Raw genomic sequence first — 18,252 nt, forward strand, 5'->3', positions numbered from 1 at the left:
CACCAGGACTATAGACACACCTGAGGAGATACACTAGGTAAATATAAACACCTCTCCCTCTGCTACCACCAGGACTATAGACACACCTGAGAGGAGGAGATACACTAGGTAAATATAAACACCTCCCCCTCTGCTACCACCAGGACTATAGACACACCTGAGAGGAGGAGATACACTAGGTAAATATAAACACCTCTCCCTCTGCTACCACCAGGACTATAGACATACCTGAGAGAGATGTCCATATTATTAAAGATGGAGTGCCGTAATTTTTTTCCACCCTAAAACATGACCATCAGGTCTTATTGTTATATAAGGAGGTATAATTTTTTCAATAAAGTGTACAGTATTTGTTAAAATGTTGTTTTTATGTGGACACCCCCACCAGTTCATTAAGTATGCCTGGTTTGCCTGGTGGGTGGTGATGGGTGGTGATCCACCTGAACTGAAGCCGCACCCACAGCTGTAGTTGTATGATAAAGGGGGAGGGGTTAGGGGAGGGGCTGATAGTGTGATGTCACTATATTAGTGTGTATTTCATTGGCCCATTTGACTGTCAAGGGTTCAGCCTCCAGGAAGAAACCCTGAATACACCATTGCACATAACAACTCCAGGGTGTCTAATGAAGTACTGTCACCTCATAGACGCATGAAAACGACTCCAGGGTGTCTAATGAAGTACTGTTTCACCTCATAGACACATGAAAACGACTCCAGGGTGTCTAATGAAGTACTGTCACCTCATAGACACATGAAAACGACTCCAGGGTGTCTAATGAAGTACTGTCACCTCATAGACACATGAAAACGACTCCAGGGTGTCTAATGAAGTACTGTCACCTCATAGACACATGAAAAACTGGAAAAATACAAACATTGTGGCACTCCATCTTTAACAAACACTAAATAATTATTATTAACAAACACCTCGCCCTCCACCACGACCAAGACTATGGACATCCCTGAGAGAGGAAATTATTATTAACCCATTTCGGGCGGGAACCCCTTTTGGTGTTTTAAGCAGATCTACAGATCTACAAGCAGATCTACAAGCAGATCTACAAGCTCGTAGCGCGGCACCGAGTGCCGCGCTACAAGCTTGTAGGTCTGCTATTTTTGAAAGATTGTGAAAATGTGTCTCAAATCTTTGACAGGTGACAGGTGAGAGAACAACAACAAACAGACGGCAGAATAACGACGTACGTACCGACGGTAGAGATGGTGGATCCTCCCTCATCCAGGACGGCCACAGCTTCAGCCAACAGCAGCTGAGTCTTAGGAACCACGGTCAGAATGCTGAGGATGTCCAGAGCGTAGCGCACCGTGTCGCTCCTAAAGAGAGACAGAATATAATATAATATACATATCAACAGGAACAACGGTCAGGATGCTGAGGATGTCCAGAGCGTAGTGCACTGTGTCACTCCTAAAATAAATAATATAACACATCATAAATAATACAATAATATACCATGAAAAATACAATAATATATGAACAGCAGCAGATGGGCTGTAGGACTCATTGAGTTGCATTGGTGTGGTTGACCTTAAAGCGGTCTTGTCCGTAGGAGTCCCTACAGGGGTTTTAGGATGTCCCTCCTAAATAGGAACAGGAGGAGTCCCTACGGGGGTGGTCTGGGCTTTAGGATGTCCCTCCTAAATAGGAACAGGAGGAGTCCCTACGGGGGTGGTCTGGGCTTTAGGATGTCCCTCCTAAATAGGAACAAGAGGAGTCCCTACGGGGGTGGTCTGGGCTTTAGGATGTCCGTCCTAAAGAGGGACAAGAGGAGTCCCTACGGGGGTGGTCTGGGCTTTAGGATGTCCCTACTAAAGAGCAACAGGAGGAGTCCCTACGGTATGGGCTTTAGGATGTCCCTCCTAAAGAGGAACAGGAGGAGTCCCTACGGGGGTGGTCTGGGCTTTAGGATGTCCCTCCTAAATAGGAACAGGAGGAGTCCCTACGGGGTGGTCTGGGCTTTAGGATGTCCCTCCTAAATAGGAACAGGAGGAGTCCCTATGGGGTGGTCTGGGCTTTAGGATGTCCCTCCTAAATAGGAACAGGAGGAGTCCCTACGGGGGTGGTCTGGGCTTTAGGATGTCCCTCCTAAATAGGAACAGGAGGAGTCCCTACGGGGGTGGTCTGGGCTTTAGGATGTCCCTCCTAAAGAGGAACAGGAGGAGTCCCTATGGGGTGGTCTGGGCTTTAGGATGTCCCTCCTAAAGAGGAACAGGAGGAGTCCCTATGGGGGTGGTCTGGGCTTTAGGATGTCCCTACTAAAGAGCAACAGGAGGAGTCCCTACGGTATGGGCTTTAGGATGTCCCTCCTAAAGAGGAACGGGAGGAGTCCCTACGGGGGTGGTCTGGGCTTTAGGATGTCCCTCCTAAAGAGGAACAGGAGGAGTCCCTACGGGGGTGGTCAGGGCTTTAGGATGTCCCTCCTAAAGAGGAACAGGAGGAGTCCCTATGGGGTGGTCTGGGCTTTAGGATGTCCCTCCTAAAGAGGAACGGGAGGAGTCCCTACGGGGGTGGTCTGGGCTTTAGGATGTCCCTCCTAAAGAGGAACAGGAGGAGTCCCTATGGGGTGGTCTGGGCTTTAGGATGTCCCTCCTAAAGAGGAACAGGAGGAGTCCCTACGGGGGTGGTCTGGGCTTTAGGATGTCCCTCCTAAAGAGGAACAGGAGGAGTCCCTATGGGGGTGGTCTGGGCTTTAGGATGTCCCTACTAAAGAGCAACAGGAGGAGTCCCTACGGTATGGGCTTTAGGATGTCCCTCCTAAAGAGGAACGGGAGGAGTCCCTACGGGGGTGGTCTGGGCTTTAGGATGTCCCTCCTAAAGAGGAACAGGAGGAGTCCCTACGGGGGTGGTCAGGGCTTTAGGATGTCCCTCCTAAAGAGGAACGGGAGGAGTCCCTACGGGGGTGGTCTGGGCTTTAGGATGTCCCTCCTAAAGAGGAACAGGAGGAGTCCCTACGGGGGTGGTCTGGGCTTTAGGATGTCCCTCCTAAAGAGGAACAGGAGGAGTCCCTATGGGGTGGTCTGGGCTTTGGGATGTCCCTCCTAAAGAGGAACAGGAGGAGTCCCTATGGGGTGGTCTGGGCTTTAGGATGTCCCTCCTAAAGAGGAACAGGAGGAGTCCCTATGGGGTGGTCTGGGCTTTAGGATGTCCCTCCTAAAGAGGAACAGGAGGAGTCCCTATGGGGTAGTCTGGGCTTTGGGATGTCCCTCCTAAAGAGGAACAGGAGGAGTCCCTATGGGGTAGTCTGGGCTTTGGGATCTCCCTCCTAAAGAGGAACAGGAGGAGTCCCTATGGGGTGGTCTGGGCTTTGGGATGTCCCTCCTAAAAGAGGAACAGGAGGAGTTTCTACAGTCTGGGCTTTAGGATGTCCCTCTTAACCCATTTAGACCCGACGTCAATATTAAAAAAATATCTTCTAAATCCTGACAGTTTTCTGAAATACCTATGTTTCTATATCAGTGGTGCTCAAGATTTCATGTCAAGGACCCCAAACATTATATGTAATTGGCCACCGACCACCATCTGAAAATATGTTGTTCCAGTGACCCCGCCAGAAGCAAATATTTGACTTAAAAGTGTTCGCTCTGAAATAATATATACTAATAGCGCGGCACTCTATTGTAGATCTGCTATTTCTTGTAGATCTGCTATTTCTCAATAGCTAAAGTATAACATAATGCTTAAAACACCAAAAGGGGTTCCCGCCCAGAATGGGCTAAAGAGGAACAGGAGTGCCTACACTCGAGTCCCTACAACAGGAAGAGGATGTACTGTATTACTATGAAATCGTGCATTTCCCGTCAGTTGTTTGGTTGGTCACGCCCCCATATATGATCATGCCTCGTGACATCACGTGATGTCATCAATATCAAGTCCATATATGGAGATCCCCGATGTCATCAAGATTGGCCAGCAACTCTACATCTGACCTCAAACCCTTAGATCTCCATATATGGAGGTGACCTGTTCTGACAGTCCATATGTTGATCCTTCTCCATCCATCCTCTTCGAAGTCTCTCTTTTGACTGATACCTGTCCATTTAAACTCTAGACGGGCCTGTTGACTGATACCTATCCATTTAAACTCTAGACGGGCCTATTGACTGATACCTGTCCATTTAAACTCTAGACGGGCCTGTTGACTGATACCTGTCCATTTAAACTCTAGACGGGCCTGTTGACTGATACCTGTCCATTTAAACTCTAGACGGGCCTGTTGACTGATACCTGTCCATTTAAACTCTAGACGGGCCTGTTGACTGATACCTGTCCATTTAAACTCTAGACGGGCCTGTCGACTGATACCTGTCCATTTAAACTCTAGACGGGCCTGTCGACTGATACCTGTCCATTTAAACTCTAGACGGGCCTGTCGACTGATACCTGTCCATTTAAACTCTAGACGGGCCTGTCGACTGATACCTGTCCATTTAAACTCTAGACGGGCCTGTCGACTGATACCTGTCCATTTAAACTCTAGACGGGCCTGTCGACTGATACCTGTCCATTTAAACTCTAGACGGGCCTGTCGACTGATACCTGTCCATTTAAACTCTAGACGGGCCTGTCGACTGATACCTGTCCATTTAAACTCTAGATGGGCCTGTCGACTGATACCTGTCCATTTAAACTCTAGACGGGCCTGTCGACTGATACCTGTCCATTTCAACTCTAGACGGGCCTGTCGACTGATACCTGTCCATTTAAACTCTAGACGGGCCTGTCGACTGATACCTGTCCATTTAAACTCTAGACGGGCCTGTCGACTGATACCTGTCCATTTAAACTCTAGACGGGCCTGTCGACTGATACCTGTCCATTTAAACTCTAGACGGGCCTGTTGACTGATACCTGTCCATTTAAACTCTAGACGGGCCTGTTGACTGATACCTGTCCATTTAAACTCTAGACGGGCCTGTTGACTGATACCTGTCCATTTAAACTCTAGACGGGCCTGTTGACTGATACCTGTCCATTTAAACTCTAGACGGGCCTGTTGACTGATACCTGTCCATTTAAACTCTAGACGGGCCTGTTGACTGATACCTGTCCATTTAAACTCTAGACGGGCCTGCCCCAAAGTTATTAGTGCAGCCGTGCCCGGCAGCCGGCAAAAACTAGCGCTCTCGACAGGCCCGGAAATTAAGACCTGGCCCTACCTGGGCTCTCATCAAACCCTGTACACTCAAGACACTGCCCCCGCTGCCAGATCTCCATATATGGAGCTGACCTGTTCTGGCATTCCATAATGTTGATCTCACCAAATCAAACCCTGTACACTCAAACCACGCTCCAAATATGGCCAGTACAGAATTCATTCCATATGTTGATCTGACTGTCCCATGCCAAAGCGCCAGCACTCCCCCAGCAGTCTGATCTCACGCGACCTCAGGTCTCTTACTGGTTACACGTACATAATGATGTCATCATTCAATTACTTCACAATATCATCATTGCAATGATGTAATCGTCCTATAAAATGATCTGTCCTATAAACAAAACTCCATTTAGGAACTTGACGTTTAACTTCTGGATATTAGTAGCATTTATTTGTGGAGGTGCAGTTATTTAAAATGTTGCACTGGACAGTACATCTGAAAGGAGGACCAGATCATTACCTCTATGCTGCTGTGGTAGTCGGGCTCAAGGTGTATTCCTTTGGGCGAGCTAAGCCTCTTAGGGAGAACAACAGTGATCAGATTGAGGTGAACATCTTCAACCAGGTGTCGTTGCGCTGGAGGATTTTGCCCCCAGAGACAACAGGAGGAGGAGAGCGCCCTCTTGAGGTTCCCTCTGGGCGTGACGCCCACACAGCTGTGCTGATTGGAGACACCGTCTACCTCTGGGGAGGGTGGACTTACTGCAGTGTGCTTTATGCATTTGATGTCGACGCCCACAGATGGTTCAAACCACAGGTTTCTGGGACTGTTCCAAATGGGAGGAGGTACCACTCAGCCTGCGTCCTGGAGAAGGTCATGTTTATCCAAGGAGGAAACACCCAGCTGACTGGACGCACTAATGACATCTACAAGTTGGACACCAGCACAATGGTCTGGACTTTAATCAACACCAGAGGAACTCCTCCGCCTGTTTTATCCAGTCACTCTGCCACCATTATCGGGACTAAGATGTTTGTATTTGGGGGATGGTCTGGGGAATATCCAGGGGATTATAACACCATCAGAGTGTTTGACACAGAGACCAACCTCTGGCTGAGCACGCCTTCTGCACAGATTCTTCCAGAAGGACGCTACGGTCATTCTGCCTTCGCCTACAATGGAGAGCTGTACATATTTGGAGGCAAAAATTCACCCCAGAAATTCAACGACCTGTGGAAATTCAACCCAGAGACCTTCTCCTGGAGTCAGGTTGAGCCCAAAGGGAAAAGCCCATGTACGAAGTCTTGTTGGATGGCCTGTTGTAGCATGGGAGATCTTATCATCCTCTTTGGAGGAAACAAAGGATCTGATGAGTTGTTGATCTTAAACTTTAGTCCGAGTCTTAAGATGTTGTGTAAACTGTCAGTTTTTCAGTACAGTCTGGAGCAGTCACAACTTCCACATGACATGAAGTGGGAACTGGCAGCCATGACTAGCAACAACTGAACCATTAACATCCAAAGGAAATAACAAAACATCACACCTGTGTGAAGTGAGGGGCGCTTTTATCATCACATCACATTCTGTGGTACAGACGCAGACACACAAAGCTGGACATAGGTGGGGCCAGCACCCCTCAGATGGTATGTGATGATCGCTAAAGATGATTGTGTCTCTGGAGTTCAATAAACAATACATACAAAAAACAATCTGCACGTCGCACGCACATGCATTCCTTCAAAATAGAAGCTCTGAGGTGCCGGAAACACATGGCCGCTTTTACTCTGTCTGAACCCCCTCCCCGGAAACAATCCGGGAAAAAAAAACTGAGAAATATTTTGCTAGCTTACCTTGCTCTCGTTTTTATTTATACGATAAATGATCCAAAAAGCATATTTTGAACGAGAGGCGGATGAGGAGCAGAAATGAAGCGCTTAGTATATCCATCAGATCAAAACTACGGAGAGCGCCCTGGATTAGGAGAGACGAGGCCCCTGTATGACCTAAACACTGGATTAGGAGAGACGAGGTCTCAGTCTTGGATGGTTAGAGCGGCGCGATTACATACAAAGTCAAAGCAAAGACCAGAATTACGCTTTATGTGGATTGGAAGGGCTTGGACACTGAGGACAGTGGGCTGTACAGGTGAAACCAATAATGGAATGATCAATTAAACCAATCAACAGAAATGTTATCTATCTATCTATCTACCCACCTCCCTACCCCCCCCCCCCCTCCCTCCCTCCGTCCCTTCCACCCACCTACCCATCCATGGTACCAGATCACAAGATAAGCTTTTGCTGAAGGTACCAAAAACTACTACTAAATTGGGAGATACTGCCTTCAGGGTGTATGCTCCACATCTATGGAATAATTGTCAAGACAAATTGAAGTTGAATGTCCTTGTTTCATTTACTACTTTTAAAAGACTCTAAACTGACCTCACACTAGAGGAAGGCATATGCACCTGCTTTGTGTAATATTTGGTTCCTCAGTTGCTGTACAAGGGCACTTGGAGATGGACGGTACAGGTGGAGGCATGACCAAGTCCTTAAGACCATTGCTGAAGCCATCAACACAGGACTGAAGTGGGCAAAGCAGTTCCGACCCTCCAAGAAAACCATTGCCTTTGTCAGAGCTGGGGACAAGCCAACTCCTGTCATCTGCAGGCATCCTGATGTCTGCAAGAGACTGGCAGTTGTTGGTGGATCTTGAACATCAGCTGAAGTTCCCCAGCCATATTGTAGTCACCACCCTGCGACCAGACATTGTCCTTGTGTCTGAGTCCACCAAGCAAGCAGTGCTGCTGGAGCTGACCCGCTGTCCCGTGGGAAGATCGCCTGGAAGAAGCCTTTGAAAGGAAGGTCTCCAAGTACGCAGGACTGGTCAGCGACTGCCAGCAGGCTGGTTGGAGAGCAAGGTGTTTCCCTGTGGAGGTTGGATGCAGAGGTTTTGCAGCCCGGTACTTGGCCAGAGCCTTCAGTAGCTTAAGCATCGAGGGAGAGAGAAAGAAGAGAGCCATCCGCAGTACCACCGATGCGGCAGAGAGAGCCTCAAGATGGCTGTGGCTCAAAAGAGGGGAGCCATGGAGTCATGGTAGCTAGCTAGCCGTCTGGACACAAGCTGGGGTCTGATCAACCTTGGCTGGGTCACCTGGAGGAGGGCGTATGATGTTGAAAGACCCGAAACGCCCTAAGATTCCAGGAACATCACTGAGGATGTGTCCAGACTAGGCATCAGTAGATGTATGTACACAGCGGTTAAAGGTTCTGTTTCTGTGTGTATGTGTTTGTGTATTATATATTTTGTACTTTGCGTCCATGTCATGTATGTAAAATCATTGCTGTAAATGTTCTTGTCTTTATACAGGGCGCCATTGAAAAAGAGACCCTGGCCTGGGCCATGGCTCAGTGGTCCAGGCACCTTGGCTGGCAATCCAGTCTGGCAGTGTGCCGCGGGTTCGACTCCCGATCCCGACGGCCTTTACTGCATGTCTTCCCCCATCTCTCTCCCCATTCCCTGTCAGCCTACTGTCTGTCCCTCCATAAAAAATATAAAATAAAGGCGAAAGCCACAAAAAAAAACATTAAAAAAAGAAAAAAAAAGGAAAAGAGACCCTGGTCTCAATTAAACCTGACTCCACCAGATGGGGCAGCAGAGAGTACACAGGGTTCCCCCCTCCTGCTCCCATCTGGGAACTCTCAGGCAGAGTCGATGAACCAGCCACCAAATGGCCTGGCCAATCAGCGGCAGCTAGAGGCGGGATCAAGGCAGGACTGTGTGTGCCTTGATCGGAGCGGAGTCAGATCAAGGCAAGCCCTCATTTTCAATGTAGCCGAGGTTACATTTCACAAATACAGTCAAAACAATACATCAACACAACATTATAAATCAGGATAAATTACAAAGGAACTTAAATGCAGAACAACCAGTAACATAATAATCGATGCACGTCCCACTGGGAGGAGACCCCGGGGCAGACCAAGGCGCAGTTGGAGGAAACACATCGATCTATCTATCTGTATCTACAGGTATCCTTACCTTCCATAGTATGTCCTCCAGTCACAGGCGATGGAGATGAGCTGCAGCAGTAGCTGGACACAGGACAGCCTGTAGAAGACCTCGGCAGGCTCCCAGTAGAGCAGCAGAGGGCCGTACTCGATCAGGAACTCCATCATCTCCACCACCTGCTCGTGGCTGTAGTTCACCGCCTGGTGGACGGAACAGGGCATGACACGTTGGAGTCGTTCCAATATGGATGCCAGCCAGCATGGTGAAAGCTGCCAGGACTGCTTCACACTAATGATGCTAAGGACGTGTATAGATGTCGTTAGAATCTAAACCACAGGGCTGTGAGTGTACCTTGTAGTAAGGCTGTGAGTGCATGGGGTATATTTTTACCTTGTAGTAAGGCCGTGAGTGCATGGGGTATATTTTTACCTTGTAGTAAGGCTGTGAGTGCATGGGGTATATTTTTACCTTGTAATAAGGCTGTGAGTGCATTGGGTATCTTCGTACCTTGTAGTAAGGCTGTGAGTGCATGGGGTATATTTTTACCTTGTAGTAAGGCTGTGAGTACATGGGGTATATTTTTACCTTGTAGTAAGGCTGTGAGTGCATTGGGTATCTTCGTACCTTGTAGTAAGGCTGTGAGTGCATGGGGTATAATTTTACCTTGTAATAAGTATGTGAGTACATGGGGAATATTTTTACCTTGTAGTAAGGCTGTGAGTACATGGGGAATATTTTTACCCTGTAATAAGGCTGTGAGTACATGGGGAATATTTTTACCTTGTAGTAGGGCTGTGAGTGCATGGGGTATTTCCGTACCTTGTAGTACGGCTGTGAGTGGATGGGGTATTTTCGTACCTTGTAGAAAGGCTGTGAGTGGATGGGGTATTTTCGTACCTTGTAGTAAGGCTGTGAGTGGATGGGGTATTTCCGTACCTTGTAATAGGGCTGTGAGTGGATGGGGTATTTTCGTACCTTGTATTAGGGCTGTGAGTGGATGGGGTATTTTCGTACCTTGTAGTAAGGCTGTAAGTGGATGGGGTATTTTCGTACCTTGTAATAAGGCTGTGAGTACATGGGGTATATTTTTACCTTGTAGTAAGGCTGTGAGTGCATGGGGTATATATGCAGGTTGGTGATTGTACACCGTTCTCCGACCTCCTCCCCCCTGACTGTTCGTTTTTTAGCTCCCCCCGAACGACCAGCACTGGAGGTGGCCTAGCCTCTGTGTTCCGGTCCAACCTACAGTGTCAACTGACCCAATGTGAGGTCAGCTATCCTAGCTTTGAGCTTCAGCAATTTCAGTTGAATTTGTCATCTCCTGCGTTTTGTGCAATAGTTTATCGTCCGCCCAAATATAATGCTAGCTTCATCCATGACTTTGGTGATTTTTTATCAGGCATAATGGTTAAATATGATCACTGTCTGATTACGGGTGATTTTAACGTCCATCTTTGTTGTGAGTCCCGCCCATTAGTCAAGAGCTTTAGTAATCTTCTCGATTCTTTTAATTTAGTCCAATCGGTAAGTGGCCCGACACACGAAAAGGGGCACACCTTAGATTTAATTTTATCACATGGTCTTTCTGTCTCTGTTAGTGAGATCCGCTCATCTTTCCGCATCTCCGACCATTTCCCTGTTCTGTTCAACGTTTCAATTCCCTGCTCATCTGTCAAACACCAGGCCCCTGCTCGTCGCCAGCGCTCACTCACGCCTGAGACTGCCTCCCGGTTTTCACTTCAGTTCAACAACTCCATTTTACATTCCCCAATTGATCACTGCACCTCCAGTGCTGATGAACTTTTTGATATGTTTAACTCCACATGCACCATGATCCTGAACTCAGTGGCCCCCTTTAGACTGCAAACTAAAAGCGCCAAGGCACTCTCAGAGCCCTGGCTAAACAGCTCTACACGTGCCCTCAGATGCGTCTGCAGACGCGCTGAGCGGAAATGGAAAAAATATGGACTCCATGTCTCTCTTGATATCCTTCGCGGGTGCCTGTCAGAATACCAGGAAGCGGTCAAAGCCGCTAAAACCAGATTTATATCAGACCTGGTCTCCAAAAACAGCAAGAAACCCCAGGTTCTTTTCAGTATCCTCAATTCAATTATTAATCCTAGAGATGTCTCCCCCATCGTACCTTCCCTCACCCTATGCCAAGATTTCTTAACATTTTTTACTGATAAGATAACTGCCCTCAGGGCAGCTCACTCACCCGCTGCTGTTGTCCCCATCTCATCAACCTTAAGTGCCACCTTTAGTCATTTCGAGCCTGTTTCTCTTACCCTGCTTACAGACATTGTAATGCAGTTGCGTCCTACTAAATGTGCCTCTGATGTCATCCCGTCTCATCTTCTCAAAGATGTTTTTGACTCTGTTGGTAACAGTGTATTAATATGTATGAATGCCAGTCTCATTTCTGGTCATGTCCCTGCTGCTTTTAAACATGCAGAGGTTCAGCCTCTTTTTAAAAAAAATAATCTTGACCCTTCCGTTCTTTCAAATTTTAGACCCATTTCACAACTCCCATTTCTATCCAAGGTTCTCGAAAAGTTAGTTTATACCCAGTTGCAATCATTTCTAACTACCCACGGCATCCATGAAACCTTTCAGTCAGGCTTTAGGACAGGCCACAGCACTGAAACAGCCCTCCTCAGAGTTTTCAATGATTTACTTTTAACTGCTGACACTGGTTCCCCCGCTGCCTTGGTGCTCCTGGACCTGACAGCGGCATTTGACACTGTTGACCACCCAACCCTGCTATCCAGACTAGAACATTACATCGGCATCACTGACATTGCTCTGCAGTGGTTCAAGTCCTACCTCACCGACAGGAGCTTTACAGTCAAGCTTGGTGAACTTTCCTCTAGTCCTGCCCCCCTTAACTGTGGCGTCCCCCAGGGCTCCATTCTCGGCACTCTTCTGTTTTTATTGTATATTCTGCCATTAGGGACAATCATTAAAAAACATAATATGACTTTCCATTGCTATGCCGACGATGTACAGCTTTATTTACCCTTAAACACAAAAACCAGTGATTCAACAAAACCATTGTTGGACTGTCTCTCAGATATTAAGGCTTGGATGGCCTCAAATTTTTTAACACTCAACGAGGGAAAGACTGAGGTGCTGGTTTTTGATCATGCCCCAAGCTATCCCAACGCTGACCTTGGCCCACTCAGCATCAACACTCGCCCCTTTGTTAAAAATCTAGGAGTGCTCTTTGACAACAAATTTAAATTTGATAAGCAGATTAGTGCCGTTGTCAAAGCTAGCTTTTTCCAACTAAGGCTGCTGGCCAAGATCAAGGCCTATCTACCTCCCTCAGACCTAGAGAAAGTTGTCCATGCCTTCATTTCCTCGCGGATTGACTACTGCAATGCCCTGTACTTTGGAATCGATCAATCTGCTATCAGACGCCTACAACTCGTCCAAAATGCTGCTGCTTACCGGAAAGAAAAAGCGCGATCATATTACACCTGTCCTTGCTTCCCTACACTGGCTCCCAGTTCGCTTTAGAATAGATTTTAAATTATTATTGTTTGTCTTCAAAGCCCAAAATGGGCATGCCCCCCCTTACCTCTGCGAGCTCATTAAACCATACGTCCCAGCCAGACCTTTGAGGTCAGCTGACCAACTGCGTTTGATTGTGCCTGGAACCTCATGTGTCACTAGAGGTGACCGAGCCTTCTCTGTGGCCGGTCCCACACTGTGGAATGCCCTGCCCCTTCCCATTCGTTCTGCCCAGTCCCTGGGTGTTTTTAAATCTCTCCTAAAGACCCACTTTTTCTCCCTGGCTTTTAATGTTGCCTGAAAACGCGTACCCTTCTTATACCATGTCTGTTTATACTTCCGGTCTCACTTGTTGCTTTGTTTTTGTTTTGTTTTGTTTTTGTTTTTAGTTTTTGTTTTCTTTTCTTTACATGCTCTTGTTGTTGCTCTGTTCTTGTTTTACATGCTCTTGTTCAGCACTTTGGTTTGTCTTCGGTCAATGTAAATGTGCTATACAAATAAACTTTGATTTGATTTGATTTGATTTATATTTACCGTGTAATAGGGCTGTGAGTGCATGGGGTATTTCCGTACCTTGTAATAGGGCTGGGAGTGCATGGGGTATTTTCGTACCTTGTAATAGGGCTGTGAGTGCATGGGGTATATTTTTACCTTGTAGTAAGGCTGTAAGTGCATGGGGTATATGTTTACCTTGTTATAAGGCTGTGAGTGCATGGGGTATATTTTTACCTTGTTTTAAGGCTAGGTACATGGGGTATATTTTACCTTGTAATAGGGCTGTGAGTGCATGGGGTATTTCCGTACCTTGTAATAGGGCTGTGAGTGCATGGGGTATTTCCGTACCTTGTAATAGGGCTGTGAGTGCATGGGGTATTTCCGTACCTTGTAATAGGGCTGTGAGTGGATGGGGTATTTTCGTACCGTGTAATAGGGCTGTGAGTACATGGGGTATATTTTTACCTTGTAATAGGGCTGTGAGTGCATGGGGTATTTCCGTACCTTGTAATAGGGCTGTGAGTGGATGGGGTATATTTTTACCTTGTAATAGGGCTGTGAGTGCATGGGGTATTTCCGTACCTTGTAATAGGGCTGTGAGTGGATGGGCGCTCCGCCCTCCGTGCGCTGCAGAGACTGCTTCACCTGCTCCACCTTGATGGCCAGGTGAGCCTCGAAGTAACGGCGCAGAGCCATGCAGGTGTGCTTGGCCGTCTGGCGGCTGGAGAAGATCTCGTCATCACTGAGCAGCGTGCCCTGGTCCTCTGGGTTGAGGATCTCTAAAGTACTGATCTATAAAACATCAGAACATCACTGAGCAGCGTGCCCTGGTCCTCTGGGTTCAGGATCTCTATTGTAGAGATCTATAAAACATCAGGACATCAATGTACTGATCTATAAAACATCAGAACATCACTGAGCAGCGTGCCCTGGTCCTCTGGGTTCAGGATCTCTAAAGTACTGATCTATAAAACATCAGGACATCACTGAGCAGCGTGCCCTGGTCCTCTGGGTTGAGGATCTCTAAAGTACTGATCTATAAAACATCAGAACATCAATGTACTGATCTATAAAACATCAGGACATCAATGTACTGATCTATAAAACATCAGGACATCACTGTACTGATCTATTCTACACAATATACCAAAGTGATCTCCGAGTCTCTCCAGGTTGACTACAGAGTTAACACCCCGAACGCCTGGGGGGTATTTAGGACCATTAAATCACAGCCCAGCGATTTATAGCAGCGGAGCACATTTAGCGACGGACCGGATGTAGCTGAAGCAGCTAGATGTAGCCAAAACACCCCGAGGTGATCGACGGGAGGTATGATTAATTCTACCGCGACTAGCGACGGGACCGCGGTGGGCCGTCTAACACATCATCTTTGATTAGAATTGGACGGAATGATTTAGATAAATAATTATTATTATAAGATTTTCGATCTCATCGGCTAAAATAGGGTGGGGGGGAGGGACACTTTGGATGACGTCCTACCGGAAATTACATTGAATGTTGCCCAACAGACGCTCCCAGCCTGTGGAGCGATGCGATCGGTTTTGATATCAATAAATCTGCGTCCTTTTATTAATCTCCGTCCTGAGCGTTACTAATTGATAGGATGGAGAACTCTGTTTATGCCGCTCAGGGTGTTAGAGAGAAAAGACAGACAGATCTCTGAGTCTCTCAGGGTTAGATAGACAGATAGATAGATAGATAGAGTCTCACCAGGTTCACCAGACGTCTCAGGCCGTCGTGGTGGTCGAACAGCTCCAGGACGGCGCGGAAGGAGAAGCTGATGGAGAAGAACATGGTGGCGTGGCAGCAGCCTGACGCGTGGGAGCACTCCAACAGCCACAGGGTGTAGCCCACCACCTCGGACAGGGTGGAGGCAGGCAGCATGCACACCTAGAGATACAGAACAATAAGACCACCACCTCGGACAGGGTGGAGGCAGGCAGCATGCACACCTAGAGATACAGAACAATAAGACCACCACCTCGGACAGGGTGGAGGCAGGCAGCATGCACACCTAGAGATACAGAACAATATGTCTGAGAGGGTGGGTGTAGCCCACCACCTCCGAGAGGGTGGAGGCAGGGAACATACACACCTGGAGAGATACAAGACCATCATTGGGGGGAGAGAAGAGATTGAGACAGAGAGACATCGTCTTCCAGAGAACGATAGCGTCCTGGTTATAAGCCAGGTAGTACACAGAGACACAGGGACACGCCCGGTCTGGGTTAGAGTTACAATTTACAATTTAGGCATTTAGCAGACGCTCTTAATCCAGAGCGACTTACATTAGGCAAGAACAAAAGTATGGGAATACATCACATATATAAAAAGCATTTATCAAGAAACATGCGTAAGCTAAGAACGTAACTAGAACATATCTATATAATGACACTATACATGTTTAAATATACATATATACTATACTATGCTATACATATGTACTATGATGTGCTATGACTACATACAATGCAATTATTGTGCTGTCTACATGACATGCTATAAGTCTGTTTCAAATGCTATCTAAGTCTAAAAAGTGCTATCTAAGGGGGTAGGATAAGTGCTATGGGCCATGATGGAGTCTGAAAAGGTGGGTCTTCAGACTACGGCGGAAGATTGGGAGTGATGCTGCAGTTCTGATTGCAACGGGGAGTGCATTCCACAGTTTTGGGGCCAGAAGGGAGAAGAGTTTGGGACGTGTGGAGCGTTGTCCCGGCGTTTTTAGTGAGGGTACTTCCAGCTTTCCTGCGTTGGCTGATCTGAGTGCGCGGGAGGGTTTGTAGGGTTCAATCATGCTTGCAAGATATGGGGGAGCCATACCTTTGGTTGCTTTGAATGCCAGCATCAGAGTTTTGTATTCTGTGCGGGCAGCGACTGGGAGCCAGTGCAGGGAGCGGAGCAGGGGGGAGACATGTGAGAATTTTGGCTGGTTGAAGACCAGACGAGCTGCGGCGTTTTGGATCAGTTGGAGAGGCTTAAGTGCACATGCCGGTAGGCCAGTAAGGAGCGAATTACAATAGTCAAGTTTTGACAAGACTGTTGTCTGGATTAGTTAGGGGTTAGTTAGGGGTTATATAGATGACATGTTTACCCTCTCCATGGCGTCCTGGTTGTAGGCCAGGTAATAGAGACACAGGGACACGCCCGGTCTGGGTTAGAGTTAGGGGTTATATAGATGACATGTTTACCCTCTCCATGGCGTCCTGGTTGTAGGCCAGGTAATAGAGACACAGGGACACGCCCGGTCTGGGTTAGAGTTAGGGGTTATATAGATGACATGTTTACCCTCTCCATGGCGTCCTGGTTGTAGGCCAGGTAATAGAGACACAGGGACACGCCCGGTCTGGGTTAGAGTTAGGGGTTATATAGATGACATGTTTACCCTCTCCATGGCGTCCTGGTTGTAGGCCAGGTAATAGAGACACAGGGACACGCCCGGTCTGGGTTAGAGTTAGGGGCTATATAGATGACATGTTTACCCTCTCCATGGCGTCCTGGTTGTAGGCCAGGTAATAGAGACACAGGGACACCCCTGTGGCGGCCATGGACGGTCGTGGGATCTCCAGCAGCTTCTGAACTCCTCCGTGAGCCACGAACTCTGCTGCAAACTTCTTGTGGAGGAGGAGAGACGCCAGGTACTGGAACCACAGAGAGAGAGAGAGAGAGAGAGAAGTATGGAGATAAACCAGATAGAATTACGTCATATGGCAGCCAAGTCTATGGAATTTTAACTCCTTGGTTTTTTTAAGCATAAGCAGGACAGTCAGTGTTTTACTGTACGTACAGTTATCAGGACAGGTCAGTGTTTTTTACCTTCAGAGCTTCGAAGGTCAGCTGAACGTCGTTGGTCTGCTTCAGATCCATGTAGTGCATCAGCAGCTGTCTGGCTCCCTGAGACATGAAGACCGCTAACAGCTAGACACCGCAACACACACACACACACACACACACACACACACACACACACACACACACACACACACACACACACACACACACACACACACACACACACACACACACACACACACACACACACACACACACACACACACACACACACACACACACACACACACACACACACACACACACACACACACACACAATGAGACATGAACACTGCCAACAGCTAGACCGCAACACACACAACATGAGCAGCTCCGTCAGTGATGCATGAAGACCCAAGGCACGAGGCCCACTGGTGCCGTCCCGTATGTAGGAAGGACCCCCGGGGGTACTCTGACCCCGCCGGGCGGCCTGGGTGGTCCCCGGACCCCGCCGGGCGGACTGGGTGGTCCCCGGAGCACGCTGGGTGGCCTAGGTGGTCCCCGGACCCCGCCGGGCGGCCTGGGTGGTCCCCGGACCCCGCCGGGCGGAATGGGTGGTCCCCGGAGCACGCTGGGTGGCCTAGGTGGTCCCCGGAGCACTCCGGGGGGCCTAGGTGGTGCCCGGACCCCGCCGGGCGGACTGGGTGGTCCCCGGACCCCGCCGGGCAGCATAGGTGGTGCCCGGAGCTCCGTGGCCATAAACAGGGTTTTACCCTGGGCTTTCTCTGCCCACCCGCGAGGCGCCGTTTCCGGGCAGAGGATCCCCATTGGTCGAAAAAAAAATATATATACCAGCAGAAGTAGACAAATCGACCAATGACAAAGCTTCTAGGTAAATCTTTGAATGCAGATTGTGGCTCCTAGAAGTGTCACAGAGAGTAAATTTTTGGGAGCGTTTTACCCGTTACTGGCTGTCTGAATACAAAAAAAAAAAAAGGATTACTGAAAAGACACTGTTCATATTTACATGTCGATCTCAGCTCTGACACTTATTTCAGACACGCTCTAGTATGTGAAGAGACTGCCTGTGCTATTAACTCTTACTCCGCTAGCATTTACTGAAAAATTAGGATCTAATTCACGCCAGCATTTTTTTTAAATTTGAGCTCTTATTTTGAAAAGCCACAGTTCAAGTCTACCAGAAGTAGCTTATCCTAGGACGCTCGACGGAGCCGAGACAGGCTTTGTTTACATGATCGATCTATGCCGGTGCACTGGAGAGCTCCACATCGCCGGCTCTGTGCCGTCAAAGAAACGCTGTTTT

At 48.0% G+C, this 18,252-nt stretch overlaps 1 protein-coding gene across 1 annotated transcript in view; it reads right to left on the minus strand.

Annotated features, from left to right (window-relative positions):
• dcaf1 (ddb1 and cul4 associated factor 1) overlaps window positions 1-18,252 on the minus strand; it is a 101,689-nt gene that overhangs the window by 39,521 nt on the left and 43,916 nt on the right. The window contains exons 10-15 of the mRNA XM_079530794.1: window positions 16,972-17,073; window positions 16,638-16,796; window positions 14,869-15,048; window positions 13,720-13,929; window positions 9,157-9,326; window positions 1,208-1,332 (exon numbers count right to left, since the gene is read on the minus strand). Coding sequence (XP_079386920.1) covers window positions 1,208-1,332; window positions 9,157-9,326; window positions 13,720-13,929; window positions 14,869-15,048; window positions 16,638-16,796; window positions 16,972-17,073 — 946 coding nt within the window. The remainder of the gene's footprint in view (window positions 1-1,207; window positions 1,333-9,156; window positions 9,327-13,719; window positions 13,930-14,868; window positions 15,049-16,637; window positions 16,797-16,971; window positions 17,074-18,252) is intronic.

Source organism: Electrona antarctica (assembly GCF_951216825.1).
Source record: "Electrona antarctica genome assembly, contig: scaffold_56, whole genome shotgun sequence".
Lineage (NCBI taxonomy): Eukaryota > Metazoa > Chordata > Actinopteri > Myctophiformes > Myctophidae > Electrona > Electrona antarctica.